At 39.4% G+C, this 19,054-nt stretch overlaps 1 protein-coding gene and 1 long non-coding RNA gene across 6 annotated transcripts in view; one reads left to right on the plus strand and one right to left on the minus strand.

Annotated features, from left to right (window-relative positions):
* LOC125704993 (uncharacterized) overlaps positions 1-19,054 on the plus strand; it is a 35,077-nt gene that overhangs the window by 2,321 nt on the left and 13,702 nt on the right. For 2 of the 5 annotated variants that reach the window (XM_048971255.1, XM_048971254.1), the window contains exons 4-12: positions 363-458; positions 1,487-1,582; positions 5,038-5,127; positions 9,220-9,291; positions 10,345-10,458; positions 14,057-14,161; positions 14,767-14,877; positions 15,213-15,305; positions 18,617-18,697. In XM_048971255.1, coding sequence (XP_048827212.1) covers positions 363-458; positions 1,487-1,582; positions 5,038-5,127; positions 9,220-9,291; positions 10,345-10,458; positions 14,057-14,161; positions 14,767-14,877; positions 15,213-15,305; positions 18,617-18,697 — 858 coding nt within the window. The remainder of the gene's footprint in view (positions 1-362; positions 459-1,486; positions 1,583-5,037; positions 5,128-9,219; positions 9,292-10,344; positions 10,459-14,056; positions 14,162-14,766; positions 14,878-15,212; positions 15,306-18,616; positions 18,698-19,054) is intronic. The other 3 variants (XM_048971258.1, XM_048971256.1, XM_048971257.1) reach the window with 3 other exon arrangements.
* Positions 1-19,054, minus strand: part of LOC125705039 (uncharacterized) — an 87,141-nt gene that overhangs the window by 1,854 nt on the left and 66,233 nt on the right. The gene's annotated exons all lie outside the window — the stretch shown is intronic.

Genomic DNA, 19,054 nt, shown 5'->3' on the forward strand with positions numbered 1-19,054 from the left:
GGAAACCCACACGAACACAAGGAGAACATACAAACTCCACTCAGAAAGGACCCCGGACCAAACCCAGGACCTTCTTGCTGTGAGGCAGCAGCGCTGACCACTGCACCGCCATGCCGCCCATTTTCTGTGTCATGTTCTATAAATATATTCAAACCATATATGAGAATATGAAAAATCTCATATTTTAATGAGCATGTTTTAAGGCTGGAGAAGACTTAGGAATCACACACCTGTGGAAAAGAATTTAACCATGAATTTCTGCTCCAGTTTAAGCATAATTGGTGGTTTGGATGTGATGTTTACTCTAATATGGCTAACAGCCTAATTTAGAAAATAAATGATGGCTATGTGTTCATTTTTAGGTTATTCATCCCTGCATTGGCTGATTCTGTGGCTGTGCATTGCTGTCACACCTGTAGTCCTACTTACTGGTGCTTTATCTGTCAGGAATTTAGAAGGTAAGTGGTTCAAAAACACATTTTTATTTTCATCCAGTCTTTGTGTAGCACAAATTAGGCCTAAGGTGCTTAGAATGAGACTGACAGTCTGTACTGGGTGTCTGTAGGTGTGAATGCAGCAGAATGACCATCTGAGGATGGCTGTAGATTATTAAACTTTGCATGAATCGTCACCTAATGATAAAAAAAAAAATTTTTTTTTAAAAAATTGGTTCTCGTTCTTTTTTTTTGGAGGGGGTGGGTCGGGCGGGAGGGATTTTTAAAAAAAAAAATAAAAAAAAATTTTCTTACAAATTTTGATTGACTGTTTGGACTTTCAAATATGTAAGAAAATACATATTTGAAAATGCATACCGAAGAGAGCAGACCTACTTAGTACGCCACCTTTTCTTCCAGTTTGTTGCATTTCAAATATATTAAATGTAAGAAAATACAAGAATGTAAATTCCTTGATCCATGTGTATCTCATAAATGCCTTCCCAACTATGGATTTGGATATTTTATGCTGATGTTTTATTCGTGAATATAAAAATGATACTATTTGAAACCAATATTCTGTTTGTCATTCCCATTCTAAATGAACAACCAAGATTTTAAAATATATATCTAGAAAGAAAGTGTATTAAAACATGTTAAAACACAAAGAATTTACAAAATACAGGAACCTGAATGGTTGAACAAGGAAATGCAACTCTACAAACAAGTACTTAAGAACATGTACCACATCACTTCCCCAGATTTAAATCTTTGCACCAGCCCATCTCAGGTAGAGACAAATTTAGGTTCATGAAACCATTCCAAGACTAGGATTACACAATGTGGATCAATCGTCGATGTGGAATGCGCGGGAAATACAAATTTCGTCATTCTTGGGCATTTTCCATGCGATTTTTACGAAATAAAAAAAAAAATAAAAAATTCGGGTCGGAGGCATTTCGGCGGGTCGGGAGGGGACGAGAACCACTTTTTTTTTTTTTAAGTGGCCTAAATATTATATGGTTAAATTTGGTCCTACTTTCTGTCTATAGATAAAAGCAAACAGGCTCTGCTGAGTCACTGGTCACATGTCATAGTCCCACCAATCATGGTTTCCACAGCCTTCATCCTGTGGGGTGTAACTGAAGGTGAGCCCATTAAATATAAAGAATGCTTAGAAAGCTGACTTATTATTTGTGTCTTGTGAATTTTACGACTTAAGAAAAAAACAGAGCGGCAGTAGTAAATAATGGATAATAGATTTATGAAGGTTAGTGGCTAATGATCTGGGACAGATCAGGGATTTTACTAAAAAATATTGGTATGTGTGACTGTATAAACAGGTATCATGAAAAACAAGAATTTGTTGAAGGCGTTGTGCAGTAATGTATCTGAATAAAAGCTGTAGGAGAAATGGAGAAAAAAAAATGAAATAAAATTAAAAACTTTAATTGTAAAATGGGACAGCTCACCATGAGAGCCCCCTGATGGCAAACAGGTTAATAGAAACATGCATCCATCCATCCATCCATCCATCCATTTCCAACCAGCTCTAATAGAAACATTCTTGGCTTTTTTCTATTTGGCTGAAAGGTGGATCTCACTAAACATACTTTTTTAGAATAAGATTTGCCAACCCCAGAACTATTTACTGCAGTATGAGTATAAAAAGTACACAATTATGTCGACCAAATTTACCTAGAGCTGATAAAACTCTGAAGAGCTGCTTTAGTGTGTCTTTACATTTTTATTTATCTTTAAGGTTGATAAACATCCTTTAATAATAATAGATGCCTTTATTGTCCCCGTGGGGACATCTTTTTTCACACCTCCCTGAACTTGCTCTTCTGCAGAGTAAGTTACCTGTGAAGGGCAGCCACTCATTGGGGCACTCAGGGAGCTGGGGATTAAGGGCTTTACTCAAGGTCCTGCAGACATGCTGAGGCTGGGTTTGAACTGGCTACTTTCTGATTATAGGCACGTAGGCTTAGCCCTCTGTGCCACACGCTGCCCCTTGAATAGGCAGTCCCCCGGTTACATATGTGATCCGTTCTCTAAGGCTACATTTAAGTCAGAAAAATAATAATACATTACACAACTACAGAGAACAACAGCAAGTGTCGTCATGACTGCAGAGAGGATCATCAGAATGGACACTCTCTATATACAATGCTGCAGGAAAACAACGCAGAGCTTCCTCAGGGATCCACAGCACCCAGAACACTCTATGCTCAGGCATATACACTCAGCATATAACCTGAGACACTGCAGGCCAGACAGTATCATCACACACAAAGCATGTTTGTATAACAGCATATTTCCAGCCACAGTCAGACTGGTGCCAAAGACATAGCCTCAGATGTGCAATATTTCTTAGGGTTTTTCTCCGTTGGTTTGACTCATTTCTTGAAACAGAAATTACATTCTTAAAACTATAAGATCATTTGGCCAAACAGTCTTACAGTTCTGCGTAACATTACAGCTCATTAGCAAAAGTTAATATCTCTCCCAAAACTGTTCATACATGCTTAAAAACTAGATTCCTTTCCCATATAAAGAGTCAGTACCATCAAAATGTCAGAGATCTTTCTCAATTGCTTTGGCTCCTTTGCATTCACTTAGTGCTTTTGCCAAAATAACCTGGATGGTTCAGCACAACACCATGGATCACCTGCAAAAGTTCATATCGCTCCCAAAACAGTTTACCCATGTGTCAAAACTAAATTCCTTTCTCATATAAGGAGTCAGTGCCCCCAAAATGCATTTTCCCTTTGGCATTGTGTGAGCACTGTAAGTCAAAATGCCTAGATGTTTTGTCACTATGTCTATCATAAGTAGTAGTTTTCGGACCATAAGGCGCACCGGATCATTAGGCGCACTATAAATAGCTGTGTCAATTTTCATAAACAAGGCGCACCAGATTGTAAGACGCATCAATTAAGCGAGACAAAGCGGCCAGATAAGTCAAATATTACTCAATTTATTTATTATAAAGTCAATAATTTTAATAACTCTCAACATTTTTCAGTTTTAATTCATGAAATACGAAATTAACTGAATAATTTCAAAAACTCAAAAATGTTCAGCTGTAACTCCTGAAATACAAAACAATACACATACTTGTCAGTTCATTCCTCTTCCGCAAATCCTTCAAAATCTTCACCATCAGTGTCTGAGTTAAACAGTTGCGCGATTGCGGCGTCAAGCAGACCCGCATCCCTCTCGTCCTCATCCGAGTCAGTCTCATTGCTGTTACTTGGTTACTTGTTACTTAATATTAAATTCTCTCGCAGCTGCTGTCATGATCGCGGGCAGGCACAGCAGCGATCGTGCGGGTAGGCGGGTAAGGAACAGGCAAACAGATCGGAATCAGGGCAAACTAGGGGTTTTAATATGGGAACTGGGAGCAGGGAACATCAGACGCAGAAAGACCACAATGACGGTTCAGGGGAACAGGTAAGACCAGGACTTAAATAGGACGTGACTAATCAAAATAAGCAGACACAGATGGGTACGATCGGGGAAGCACACGTGGGTAATCAGGGGGCGTGGCACACACGAGGAGCGGACGAGCTGGGCATGACAACTGCTCTATTTCCATGTTAATCAGCGTGACTGACGGCCTTAAGCTTGAATTCCGCTTCGTAAGCATGTCTCTTCACAGGAGCCATTTTGGGGTCATTAAATACACATGACAATGTTACGGTAATTATTATGTCAAAACATAATGTGTATTACTCCGCGAGGCGGCAAAATCCCATGGGCAAAATACTCAACGGCGCAGCTAGGTCTGTAAACACAGCTGGAAGTGATACACAAGGCGCACCGGAATATAAGGCGCACTGTTGATTTTTTAACGAAAATATAGGCTTTTAAATGCGCCTTATGGTCCGAAAAATACGGTAAACTAATTAGCGAAAACCTGTACACACAGTGGCCCATTCTAGGTAACATTGCCCACCCCTGTTCTAGGCTATGCGGTGGCCCAGGAAACAGGGAAAATACACAAGGGTGAAGGAAAGAGAGTGGGAAGGCAGGAAGATTAACAGACCGAAGGAGAAAGGACACATGAGGAGGGATCAGAGGGCACCGAGCCTGACAAGTAACACGCTTTTTCTTTCAGCTTTGAGCAATTCCATCCATTTTCCAAACTGCTTATCCTACTGGGTCGTGGGGGGTCCAGAGCCTATCCCGGAAGCAATGGGTACAAGGCAGGGAACAACCCAGGATGAGGGGCCAGCCCATCGCAGGGCACACTCACACACCATTCACTCACACATGCACACCTACGGGCAATTTAGCAACTCCAATCAGCCTCAGCATGTCTTTGGACTGTGGGGGGAAACCGGAGTACCCGGAGGAAACCCCACGACGACATGGGGAGAACATGCCAACTCCACACACATGTAACCCAGGCAGAGACTCGAACCCGGGTCCCAGAAGTGTGAGGCAACAGTGCTAACCACTGCACCACCATGCCGCCCCACAGCTACAATAGTAAATATTTAAATTTTTGCAGTGTAAACTGGGATCTAATCTGGAAAACTGCATCTAAATACTAAACTTTCCCTCAGTGTTATCTTGTGTTACTGCTGTTTATCAGGATCTGCAGGAGAGGCTGTTATTTGTGCTGTCATCAGTCTGATGAATATCCTGCTGCTGTTTATTATGGCTCCATATGTGGACTCAAGAGGTATGGTTCCTTATTTTCATATTTTTCCTTCTATTTTCAATATATGCTGTTCAAAGAAGGTGACTATTTGAAACAATAAAATAAATAATAAAAGTGATTATAACAAAACTCTTAGAAGAAATTAATATAGACCACATTTTTCATGGTGTCTCCATCTAATTGCTTGTTCCTCTGCAGCCCAGTTGCTGTTGGTATCGGAGGTTTAACAGTGCATCGTTGAGCTCATATACTCTAATGTTGGTCACTTAGTGTCATGAAGCCGAGTGGTTCTGGTCCGAGGATGAGGCATGGTGCAGGCAGGAAGGAAGGTGGACTCTTTTCTTTATAGTATTTTAAAATAACAGGGTGATATGTCACATTATATATGTAAAATAACACGACAGCTTTGATCTGTGATGGCAGCCATTCAGTAGGGGACCTAGAGGGACCAAACAGCGGGGCAGGAACCAGATGAGACACTGGACAGATAGGGTTAACAAGACACACAAGACTATATCACCTCGGGACCCGAGGGACAAAGGCCCCGGATTGAACATGGCAGGACAATACACTGGATGGGTACTGACACAGGACCTGGGACCCAAGGTCACAGAACAGATCAGGGTGAGGCCAGGGTCAGCAGGGAGAACACCAACCTGGATACACACCTGGATAGGGCACCAGACCAGAGACAACATGGCACACGGTACAGAAACTCAGCAGGGGCCGTGGAACAAAAGGGGCAATGACAAGACTGTAAGAAACGAAGGACACACTACCAAACAGGGCAGACTAGTGGAGGGACAATCGAATCTACCCAAATAATGTTATTTATCAATGAAATTTCAAATAAAATATACACTAACATATATAAGGATTGTATCGTAAATTAGCATCACTGCAATCCAGTGAATCACTGTTAGCATCCATTTGCACATTACTGAACTAAAACAGCACATTGAAAATACATGTCATTTGTACATATTAACTAAGATATGAAACAAGTAAACAAATTACACCCATTGCTTTCGAAGATGTAAGAAAACTATAAGACACAGGAACTTTAACCTTGCATGTGGCCATGCTTTACTCACTACTGCAGGTTTCCTATCACACATATAAAGGTCAATTGCTGCATACAGTATAATATACAACATTCCTTCGCTGATCAAATTACTGTAAATTAGAGCTAACAAACAAAATATAACAGAAACGTCGCACTGCCATTTCCACAACCAAAGTTCTCATGCAGCTAGCTAGCTACTTTATTTTATAAAAAGAACTTTCTTAAGAAAAGAATTATGGATATAAGAAGCTGTTTTAAAACGAAACAAGGAGAGGAGGTGTGGGTGAGCCTCTTGGACGTGAAGGATGAGTTGTCTCCTGTTTCCGTGGCAGTATCATCTGCAGGATCAGGTTAGTGAAGATGAGGGCTTGCTAGCTAGCTAGCTAGTGCAGTTCAGTGGTATTCAACGATTTATTAAACAAAGCTCACCATTTATGAAAACAAGTATTTCCATGGCACACCTTTACATGTAAAACATCATAAGACTAATTCCAAAACACACCTCCCAAGTTCTCAAGGCACACTAATGTGTGACGGCCCACTGGTCTAGCTAGTAGGGATACGCTCAGATAGGAATACGTTACTCAGATAGGAATACGTTACTCAGATAGGAATACGTTACTCAGATAGGAATACGTTACTCAGAAATACACAGAAAAATGCACTGTAAACAGATTCATTATTATAAGCAAACTTCTACCCGAAGTTTCACATTATTTGGAAAAAGTCAGCTCCGTAACTGACTTGTCTTGTTTCTTCAAGCCGATTCATATCATTGTGGATGGACACAGATATAAATACCCATTCTGTTTGAAACACAGGACTTTGATTTCACTAAATAGTCATTTCATTTGCTGCAATTTGTTAAAAAGTGATCACTATATTGTGGAGTCAGCCCAGCAAACTAGCATACAACATGCAGCAGGCTGAGAGCTGACCTTGGCCATCTGTCACTCTGGGAAACTCACATGGAGGGGGAAGAGGTGTCAGTGTCATGGGCAGATTTCTCATAAAAACCTATACAGATGCTTCTCTACTTACGAACGAGATACGTTCCGAATGGCTGTTTGTAACTTGAAATGTTCTTAATTTGTTATTCAAAATCATTTTAAGGGTACTCAAATTTACATGCATAAGTAAGTATGGGTCATGGCCTGCTGGTGCCGATCCTCCTGTGTGCCACACCCCCCTCGCTACCTCGTGTGGAATCCCCATGTCATCAGCTGTTTATAGTTGGGTTAATTAGTCTTGTGTATTTACATGTAAGTGCGTGTGAGAATATGTTTCCCGAGTCCGATCATTCTGTCATCCATTCGGCGTTGGGTAAGCAGCAGAGGAGCCGGCGAAATCAGGTGAACACAGGGTTTATTTTGGGGAAACACAGTCAGGAACATGAAAATGGTGTCAAGATGTTAATGACCGTCTAATGAAAGTCTAACGCGTACTTAAATACACAACAACAATCAACATGACTCAAAACAGCTGGTAACATGGGGATTCCACACGAGGTAAATGTGGGGGTTTGGCACATGGGAGTAACGGACGACCGGGGCATGACAGTATGATATGATAATGTTTTCTTATCCTAAAAGACATTAAAAATGATACATAAAACAAAAATGGATAATGGACGCACAGAATACTTCGCAATAAAAACGGAGTAAACTTTGATCTCAAGAGAGCACGACTTACCAATACGCAGGTACAAAGAACTGGGATTTACAGTCCTCTTTGTTCGTATGTTTGAAAGTTCGTAAGTAGAGGAGCGTCTGTACTTCACTTGTTATTGTAGATGTACTGTATGTGTAGATAAGAGTAATATGACCCTCTTAATGCATTGCTCTTTATCAGTTTTTGATAAACCCCTCTGTGATGGCTGCCTCTACAGCCACACAGTTAAGTTGAAGGGAGGTATCATTTCATGGTTTTTATGTTTGTTTAGTTGTAGCATATTGATAATTAATATTTGATTTAATTAATATTTAATTAATTGATTTAATTGATTTAAATATTTAATTATTTTGTTTCCTTATTTAACACATTTACCCAGTTTGCTGGATGAAGCGCGCACATTTGGTTAACTGTGGAATAATGTGTTTTGAGTTTAATTGTGTTTCTTTTTGATTTACCGTGCGGAGTACTGAAGGGATTCCCGGCTGTTCCAGGCAAAGAGGTGGCCAATATGGAAGCTGGGCTAAAAGACAGGAAATTGGACAACTCCAACTGGTTGTTTGTTGGGGGTGGAATAGTTTGGTATTTAGTTTTATTTTATTGTTTAGGTATGTTTTTGGTGTTAATTTGATTTTGTTTATTTTGATTGAAGCATTAGTTGATTGTTCTGTTTTGATTTATTTGTGGTATTTGTTATTGTTACTTTTTTCTTTTGTATCTTGTGGGTTGGCCAACCAGTATATATAGTCCTTATGGTGTCTTGTTTGAGAAGTCAGCTTGTTGGTTTAGTTGTATTGTTAGCTGTGGTGTGATAAGTTGATTTTCTTTGTGGGCCCAGGTTTATTTCTTTTGTTAAATTGTTTTCTTTTTGTTAATTAAAAAGGATTTGTTTTCTAATTTAGCTGTGTGCCTCATGCCTGCCATCTCGGTCCCTCACACCCTCTCAGTTAGCATGTGAGATATTCTGAGAATGTAGCAGGTTATACCACTATCTGAGCAATGTATAATGAGAATATAATAATATATCAAAACATTTTTGGTTTGTGTGTTTTGTGTACATAATCGTAGTGCGTAGCTACTGTGTTTGTAACCCACGGTGTTTGCAAATGTGAATGTGACGGTCCATGGTTTTTGGTTGGAGTAACTTTAGTTTCTTTGGTCGATACAATATCCTCCCCGCACTTCTTAATTAAATCTAATTGTTGCAAATTCAGTGGTTGTACATAATGAAATCTGATGAATACCAGTTTAACCTGAATATCATAATGGTCTGACTGCACAAACAATTTTTTTGCAAATAATTAAGGGTAACTACTAGAAATGTGTTTTTCTGTTGGATTGTATTTGTTCAAATAACGCTTATATTTATTTTACAGGCAAGGTGGGTTACACTAGATTCACGATCTTGGCTATAGGAAGCCTCATCAACATCACAGCTGTATGTGCAGGTAAGTTTAAGTGTAGTAGTGTGTGGTGATGGTCATTTTAGCAGGTTGGAGATCTGTGTCCATGTCCCCCGTTCTTAGTTCCTAGTCTTCCCTAATTTGTTTTCCCAATTACCTGGATGACTGCGAAGCTCTGTGGGCTGAGCATATGACTGTAAACCCTTTGGTTGTTTTTTCAAGGCCAGCTTTCTCTGTTTTATTTGTAATTTATTGAATTTTGTTCCCCATTTTTTATTTTGGTTTTCTTGTTCTTAGTTTTTGGTTTGCGTTCTGGTTTGGGTTTTGCTGGGTGCCTGTGTTTGTGGTTATGTAGTACTTGTCTTTGTTATATTCTTAGTATTTGATTCTGTTTCTTAGTTTCCCTGTTGATCTCTTTCTATGATTAAGTTGAGTCATTATGAACTTCATTTTGAAATTGTGTTGGAACCCCTGCTGCGATAGAGCCATAGTGAGAGAACTTGCAGAAAAGCAGGCCCATCCTGGCAGGCACCCTCCTGAATGTACCCCTCAGTTCTGGCTGCCGGAAGACCCACACCTGCTCGGCAAACAAAAGAGACAAAGCAATGAAAGAAACACAACATTTAACAACCTTAAACTAAAACAGTGGTACCCGGCTAATTAAATCTGACATTAACCCCAAAGCAGTGGGAAGCAAGTAACATTAACCAATATGTAAACATAAACCCACCTAACTTAAAATGCTCTAACCTGGTACTTACCATGAGCCGCCTGCTTTTGGGCTGTTACACATGTTTAGAAGAGAGTGGAGAGGAAGTGAGTCACTTCTCTACAGAACCCTTCTTGATCTGCTTCTTAACCTGCGCTGTGTGTAGTTCTGCAGACTTGGACACTCTGCCCCTGATCAGATTGTTGTTGGTTCAAGTCATGTAGCTGGCAGAGTGACTTGATCATTTTAACGGCATGCTGACCTGCTCTCTGATCATCACTTTAATCTGAACAAAAGCATCTGCTAAATAAATGAAATGCTGAACACTTGCTTTTTTCCTGTGTCTAACATTAATTACAGGGTGACTGACTATTCTTACCTCATTTCAGGTTCTCTCATTGAGTTTGAAGCAAAATATTCCTCAACTCCAGCTGAGAAAGGAACATTTAGTGGGATTTTGGGTGAAATCTTATTTTTGCTCATCTTTTTTATTATATTCAGAAGTAAGTATGTTTTTATAGATTTCAGTGATACTGGATCATAATTTGGCATAGAGGTTTTTCTTTTTTATATTGTTCCTACTTATTTTTACCATATCTGTTGATCTGTATCCATGGGCCAATGCTGGTTTGAGTCCCCCCTCCTCTGGTTCTGGTGTAGTTTCCAAGAACTCCTTATGTTGTGGGTTTCAGTCCCCATCCTCTGTCTTTACGTGGTTTACATGTGCTCCCCATATCATAAGGGCTTCTGTCTCCCTCCTCTGTGTACAGTCTGCATGTGCTCCTCATGTCATGTGGGTTTCCACCAGCTACTTCAGTTTCCTCCAACAGCCCAAAGTCTCATTTTCAGGTTGATTGGTGTAAATTGTCCATAGTATGTAATTGTGTATAGCATCCTATCCAAAGTGTACCTCTCCTTTTCGCTGCTTGGGATAGGCTCTAGGCCCCCTGTGACCCTGTCCCGGATGGGTGGATGGATATCTATGTATTACAGAATGTGTAATGTAACTTCTCCCCCAGACATCCTTGTTATCTATTAATAACCCATTTAAATCATCAAATTAAAGTGGGATGTACTTTTATAACCCAAGTGTCCAACATGAGAATCAAGCCCAGAACCTCTAGGTCCCATGGCTGTGCCATGCAGGGTTTTAAACATAGGATCATTAAACTAGGGCTGTCAATATATTAAAATATTTAATCATGATTAATCACACAATTGTCCATAATTAATCGCAAATTAAATCATGAATTTATTCAACATTTACCATTGAGGGATTTTTTTCAGGTGTTAATATTGTTATCGATATTAGTGTCACGTCTCTGTCCAGCCCTCTCGTGGACCACACACACCTCCTTAACCCCATGTCTATTCCTGATTGATCAGCTGTTTCCTGGTAGTTCAGCTTCTTTTGTGTATTTCAGTCCGCGATCAAGTCTGTTTCCCCTGGTCTGTCATTGATGTCGATCATGTGCTTCCTTGTCTGCCTGCTTGCCCGAATAAACCCCTTTGTTTTGGATTTCGGTCTCCCGTATCCTGATTCCCAGACCGATCAGAACAATTAGAGTTGGCAAGGCATGATTGCTTTTTGCAAATTTATGCATTTATTATTGGAAATCAATTACCAAAAATAACAACAAAGATTGTCCAAAGGTCATCAGAAACCCTTCATCACTTAAAAACTAAGCCCAACAACAGATCAGCTCATTGACCTGCTAAATATTACATATTGCTTAGTCATATAACTAAGTATAGATTAGGGGTCGTCAACCTTTTTAATGCAAAGAGCCATTTTATCCTAAATGTCTGACCCAAGATTTACAAAGAGCCCCAAATGGATAGAGAAAAGGGTTTGAGATACGATTTTTGATGCAGTATCGGTAGACAGAAAAATCCCGTTATAACGGACTTCAAGGTACCAGGCAAAACAGTCCGTTATATCTATTATACCCAGAGTTGCTGTATGCCCAGAATACAACTACAGGACACCATTTACTGATGCCACATTCCGGCAGACACACTTGTGGTATAGATTATTATATTGTACATGTAGTAATCCAACTTTACCTGACCAGATGCATGACTATTAATAATCTTGACTATGTATCTGCGCTGGATATCACCGGCACGCCACGCGCCTTGTAGGCGGAGCTTGCATGTCCGTTATAGCCGAAGAAAACTACAGCTAAAAGCGGCCCCGGGGACCAAATTATTTGTCCATTATAAGCGAAATTCCGTTATATGAGAGTCCGCTATATCCGATGCTTTTTATGCATGTTCTTAAAGGCACACGGCCGGGACCAGTGGACCTCATCCGTTAAAGACGACATTCCGTTATAAGTCCACTATAACGGGATTTTACTGTATATGTATTTAACACAAAAACAAAGCTTCATGTACTTACAAAAAATAAAGAAAAACAATTTCCGGGGGGGGGGGGGGGGGGGAGTGGTGTTCTCAATTTTAAATCACTTAGGCATGTAACAGCGCAAAGGTGACATATCACAATATTGTTCAGTTCTGTAGTGATAGTCTTTACCCTCACCCAAGTTAGTTTGCCTCTGCAGTCGTCTGCCCTTCACTCTCCACTTCACTACCTGTAACTGTGCTGACTGGGCAGTGCAAAATGTCCTCACCACTCCGAACTCAGCTGGCTATAATATGTAAATCGGAGAAAATATAATAATCTGGGAAGGTGTGGTGACCAGAGGTGGCAATTTCAGGTCCAGAAAGTAAAAATCCTGACCATGATTTACTTTCAACCAACCAGTTGAGTACTCTGTGACTGCCATGCTAAAGTGACTCAAATTGGATTTTTTTGCTATAATGTGACATAGATCTGATCTTTTCAGGACTGTGTGGACACGCATATCTGATGTTTTCAAATCAGATTTGTGTCACTTTCATATGTAGTACTAAACCGCATACGTATCTGATTCGCGGCCATGCGACCTGAACGTGAACCCTCAGATCGGAATTCATGTGGCTTTTTGCTTATATGTATGCGCTGACATCATCAGCCTGCGCCGGCAGGCTCGTACCCACACATCTCTTGGTGCAGCAGTTCCAGCAATAACTGCGATAACAGAAAAAGCTAGCCGCCGGACTTTTTTTTCTCCTTTTTGGCCTGCTCATGCACAGCTGATTCACTGTTTGTCATCCTCCAGAGCAATTTTTAATGCCACAGATATGACGTTTTTTGTTGTTGGTGACGTAGTTGACCCGTGTAAAAACATATCAATGTGTGCATGCGTGACGTTTCAGAAGGCCGATGCGTTTACATTGCAGTCAGATACAGGTCACTTGTAGTTATGAATGTGAACTGTCAAGATAGACAAATCCGATCTGAGCAAAACAATTGGAATTGAACGATGTGGCTGACAGTGTGAACGTAGCCTTTATGCTCAAATGGTTGGTTGAAAGTAAATCATGATGTGGATTTTTACTTTCTGGACTTGTAATTGCCACCTCTGGTGGTGACAATTTACTATAAAAAATATATGAAAAAATTAGGAATCCCAATATATTTAATGAGCTTGCATCCAATCTCGGACACTGAAGAAAACTCTGGAAACCATACCATTTGACCGGAGACATACTCTTGTAGAGAATGACTTTGAGGAAGATGTAAATTATGCAGTTAAGACTTCACAGAAGCATGCGACGGTCCGCCTCAGTCACATATAGCTAAAGAAATATCTAAGTGAAAAATAATTATATTAACCCCTAAATAAATTATTTATATTTTCGAAAGTATTATCATAATATGTTGACATGAAAATGAGAATGCGTCTATCGTTCTGAGAAGGGTAGCAGTCTTGCATGGTATTTAAGACTACATGTACTATGGTGGTAACTCATTTTACATTGATAGTAACTGCAAATATTTTTCCTTTGTTCATTATTTTTCCCGACCTGCCATCCGACTCAACACGTGTTAATGGCATAAAAAAATTAATCACGTTATAATGAATTCCCATTGACGCACTATTATCGCGTTAACTTTGACACCCCTACTCTTCAGACTTCTGATTTTTTTTTTGTTACTGTGTACCTGACATGAATTTCATGGTTACTAATTCTATACTCACTTCCTTTCAGTTCTTCGTTTTGTGCTTTGGATGAAAGAATACCCAATGAAAATAATTAACTATATTACAGGAATAACTGGAATTATATTTCTGATCATCACAGTTTCTTCCACAAGTAAGTTTGTTTGTACGTTTACCTGTGTGCTGCTTGTATGTTCTCCCCGTGTTTGCACTGGTTCTCACCATGTACTCCGGTTTCCCCTAACACACCAAAAACATGCATTTACATAAAACGGGGACTAAATTGTGTGTGAGTGGATGTCCCCTGTGATGGACTGGCACCCCACCAGGGTGTACCCTGCCTTGTGCCCTGTGCTAACTGGGATCGACTCATCATGGCACTGTGCTTGATAAGTGGTTATGGGAAATGAATGGATGTATTTATTATTTTTAATGTTTATTTTGGAAACTGGGATTTCAGAAATATGAAACATGGTATGGTTACAGAATATCTGAATTTCACAGTTAATCGGAATGTATGATAAAATACTAAACTGAAACACCATTATTACTTTATCCTAATCCATCCTAACCCATTTTATATCCTGAGATGTTTTTCCAGTACCTCAGTATTCAAGGTGGAATTCAAACCCAGAATCCACAGGTGATAAGGCTGTGCTGTGCAGGGTTTTAAACATAGGTCCTCTGAGTATGTTTGTTTTTACTTTCTGTCTGACGTGAATTTCATGGTGACTGACTCTGTTTTTACATTTTTTTTAGTCGTAGTCAGTGTTTATCTGGCAAAATATTACTCAGATGCAGCTTGGAAAGAACAACTTGGAACAATTTTAACTATGTTAATGTTTCCAGTTCTCATGGTTTTATTCCCAGGTAAGGACATTTGCACGGATGTTATATTTTGCTTTAGACTTTAGAATTTCAGGAATATTGGAGCAGAATTAGGTATAGAGATATTTGTTTGCACAATTTGAGTTCTATGATGCAATATCTAACTGAAACACCCTGTTTACCTTTTCATGACCCTGTTAAAGCTGCCTTTTAAACTAGAGGGCACTTTTTAATACCAACATGGGATTCAAACCCAGAACCCCATGCTGACTGGACTGTGCAGGGTTTTAAACACAGGACCACTGGACACATCTGTTTTATACTTTGTGTCTGACGTGAATTTCATAGTGACTGACTCTGTTCTTTCCTTATTTCAGCTGCTTTCAGTGTGGTTTGGATAGTGCGCTCCCTTAAGACAACTGAAAAAGTAGAACTCGGAGAAATTCTTGTAATCTGGGGATATTTCATCTGTAAGTACTGTGGCAGGGTTACGCTAAACAAACATACACAGGCAGTCATGGGTGATAGAACATCAGCCCAGATAGGCTCTATTTATTGGGGGAAAAATCCCAAGAACAGGGAAGGTAACTGTGGGCGTCGCAAAACGGAAAACGAAACCTTGTAAGAAAAGTATAACCGAAAGATCAGAGGCCATATCACTGCAGTTACACTCATGGCTGGATCTACCATCTGGGCTGTGTCAAGGGACCTTTGAATATGCCAGACAAAAAATATACTTGAGTAATAGTAATTAGTAATTGAGTGCAGTATTTAGCTTATCAAATACCCACAGATGCCGAGGCATTGAATTACAGAAAATAAAGTTGTGAGTGGTTGATAAGATTTATGGATCTTGGCAGAACCCAAAAATAAAAGAAAAAAAGAAGTGCTGAATTGCTTAAAATGTGTCAGAAATAAATATATTTTTTCCAAAAATCAGAACAAGACTGTAAACAAAGACTGTACTAGCGTATATATTGCACATGCAGATACCATGTATGTTTCAAAAGAAATTAGTTCTTTAATGTTATTGAATCAGTACCATTTTTGAGAGACCAAGACAAGTACAAAAAAAGCTAGTTTTTCATTCAGTGCACTTCAGTAAATCCAATAATATGGAAGCCTTAATAGTCCAAATGCCTTAGTGTTATTAGGGTATTTTCTGTCATCTTAATTAAGACATCCATATGTCTTAAGACATCCAAAATGGGTGTGTTAAAGGGGTATTTATCAAGATGACCAAATGCCTTAAGATGTCCAAAATGGGCATTAAGGTATTTTCTGCCATCTTAAGATGTCCAAATGGGCATTAAGGTATTTTCTGCCATCTTAAGATGTCCACAATGGGCATTAAGGTATTTTCTGCCATCTTAAGATGTCCACAATGGGCATTAAGGTATTTTCTGCCATCTTAAGATGTCCAAAATGGGCATTAAGGTATTTTCTGCCATCTTAAGATGTCCAAAATTGCCTCTTCAAGTTAGTTTCCCCATGGCATTTAACACCATTTTTGCCAGGAAATTCAGCCAGGGCTAAAAAAAAAAAAAACCCAACTTTTTTATATTATTGTATGTATATGTGACTATACTTGGTAGTAGAGAACACAGAATTTAGACAAGATTTTGCTCATGGTTAGTGTTTTGATGTTATATTTTTAATTTTTAAATTTATTTTACATGTATTTTTGCAACAACTTTTCCTAATGGTATTATAGTGATAATTTGATCATTTGATAATAATAATTTCAAAACAAATGATGTTTTTCCTGCTGTACTGACATTGCAATGAACCGTGAACCCAGAACAGAGGTTTGTACTGAACCGTGAATTTTGTGTACCGTTACACCCCTACAATATCTGGCTGGCAGCTGAGTTTAATAGGGATGTGAGTTTTTGCAGTGTTATGAATAATACATGATCAGCCAGGGCATAGGAAGGAGGGGGGTGTGTACCCCCCCCCCCCCCCCCCCCCCAATTTTTAATTTCAGTTCATTCATCCCCCTTGACCTTTTGATTTAAGTTGCGTTGTCCCCTATTATCAAGCTCTCCTATACCAGTAATGATCAGGGTAACAATAACATTATAATCTCTGAATTATGAGAGTTTCATTGAATAAATTTGTGTGGGTTTCATTATTCATTTAGGTAACACTTAACTTAAAACAGTCATCATATTGCATTATCAATACCTTCATAATACATCATAATGTACTCTGTTTTCCCCCCACAGTCCAAAAACATGCTGAGGCTATTTGGACTTGCTAAATTGCCAGTAGGTGTGCATGTGAGAATGAATGGTGTGTGAGTGTGCCCTGCGATGGGCTGGCCCCCCATCCTGGGTTGTTCCCTGCCTCGTGCCCATTGCTTCCGGGAAAGACTCCGGACCCCCCCCCCACCCCCCCCCCCCCCCGACCCAGTAGGATAAGCGGTTTGGAAAATGGATAGATGGATGGATACATCATAATGTATTTATAAAGTTTTATAAACACGGCCATTATGATTTATAAAAAGTCATAACACATTACAGCCATGTCTATAATGCACTATAGTTACCTTCATAATTACTTTATAATGGTCAGTACAACAATTAAGGATGCTTCGTACTGCATTATGAAGGTGTTTATTGTGTATTATAGATAAGAGCTTTATGGAGCATCTATAATGCATAATAAACATAGATATAATGTGTTGTGTCTTTTTATAAATAGTTATAGCTGTGTTTATAATAGTTTATAAACATAATATACTAGTTTATAATAGTTTATATTGCGACCTTCACATGCCACACCTTGTGTTTCTCACGCTGAGAAGTAAGGGATAACACCCCCTCAGGTGTCCCACTATATAGAATCAATGGACGATGCGCAAACATATGGAGTGAAGCTTTCTGCCAAGTTCATAGCTGTCCCTCCCACCTACCAGCCAATCAGAAAATAGCATTTGTTTTTTCGAGGTAAATTCCAAAATTTACGTGTGATCTCGCAGCAGGCATGTTATTAGCCACCTACCAGCCAATCGGAAAATATCATTTGTTGTTTCCAGGTAAATTCCAGAATAGGTTTTATGTGATCCCACTGCAAGCACATTATCACATGGATGCGCACACACAGAGTGCAGACAAGGGGGAAATGGCAGAGCAAGAACCGATGAATGAGGTCGACAGGGATCTAAAGTGTCACACACTGACCATGTGCCCTAACAGAATTGACGGCAAACTTTGAATGAAACTCGAGAGCCCTGCGTTTATGTCTACAATGCATTCCACATACATTTAAATATAAAAAATTGGGCACTTCTGTATGGGAAGACATTAAATGTGCGATATATGCACTATATATATATATATATATATATATATATATATATATATATTTATGATGTTGCACCAAACAGAAGACAAATATATAATACATATGTGTCTCCTATCAGCTTCAGATGGAACCAGTTACTAGGTAAACTGATTAGTCTTTCATTGGTTAGATTAGTCTTTCCCTGGTTAAGTGAATTATTATGCTGGCCCTCACCTTTATCGTGCCACGGGGTTTTGAGGGACCCTCTGACTTGTGGGGGCATTAAACTCCTTGGCCTGTATTTTGGTCCCCGCTGCCCTCGGATCATGGGCCTTACTGTGCATGAGCTCACAGTGCAGTCGGGTCCTGGGGACAACAGGATTTATCTCAGGGGAAGAAAAGTCCAAAGACACTTTGTTATTTAATATCATGTTATATCTGTACAGACTGGTGAGAGAATTACGGTGTCTAATTTACTCTGTTTGCCTTACAGATAATCCCACACTTTTTAACACGCTGATCCTTGCTATTTATTCCCATCTTTATGCCTGGATGCAAAACACATTCATATTAGGTAAGTTTCCCTGCAGTTTTCATACTTACTATCATTGTTGTGTGTGTTTGTAAATGGAGGTAGGTTTACTCTGATCGTATTAATAAATACATTTAATAACTTATGTATATTATGGTGGCTCAGTGGGCAGAGCTGTAGCTTCACACCTCCAGCAATAAGGGTTCAGTTCCTGATGTGTGACACTGATCCCTGATTCCAAACCCATTAAATCTGACTTATGCGTGGACAGCAGGAGGATGGATGGACAAAAACACGTCTGTATTCACAGTGAAAAGCTAGTTTATGATACTGTTTCCTTTATTATTACTAGTTTGAGTAATAATGAGTGCTGAGTGTCATGTGAGTGAAATTGTATAA

This window comes from Brienomyrus brachyistius, chromosome 12 (genome assembly GCF_023856365.1).
Source record: "Brienomyrus brachyistius isolate T26 chromosome 12, BBRACH_0.4, whole genome shotgun sequence".
Taxonomy (NCBI): domain Eukaryota; kingdom Metazoa; phylum Chordata; class Actinopteri; order Osteoglossiformes; family Mormyridae; genus Brienomyrus; species Brienomyrus brachyistius.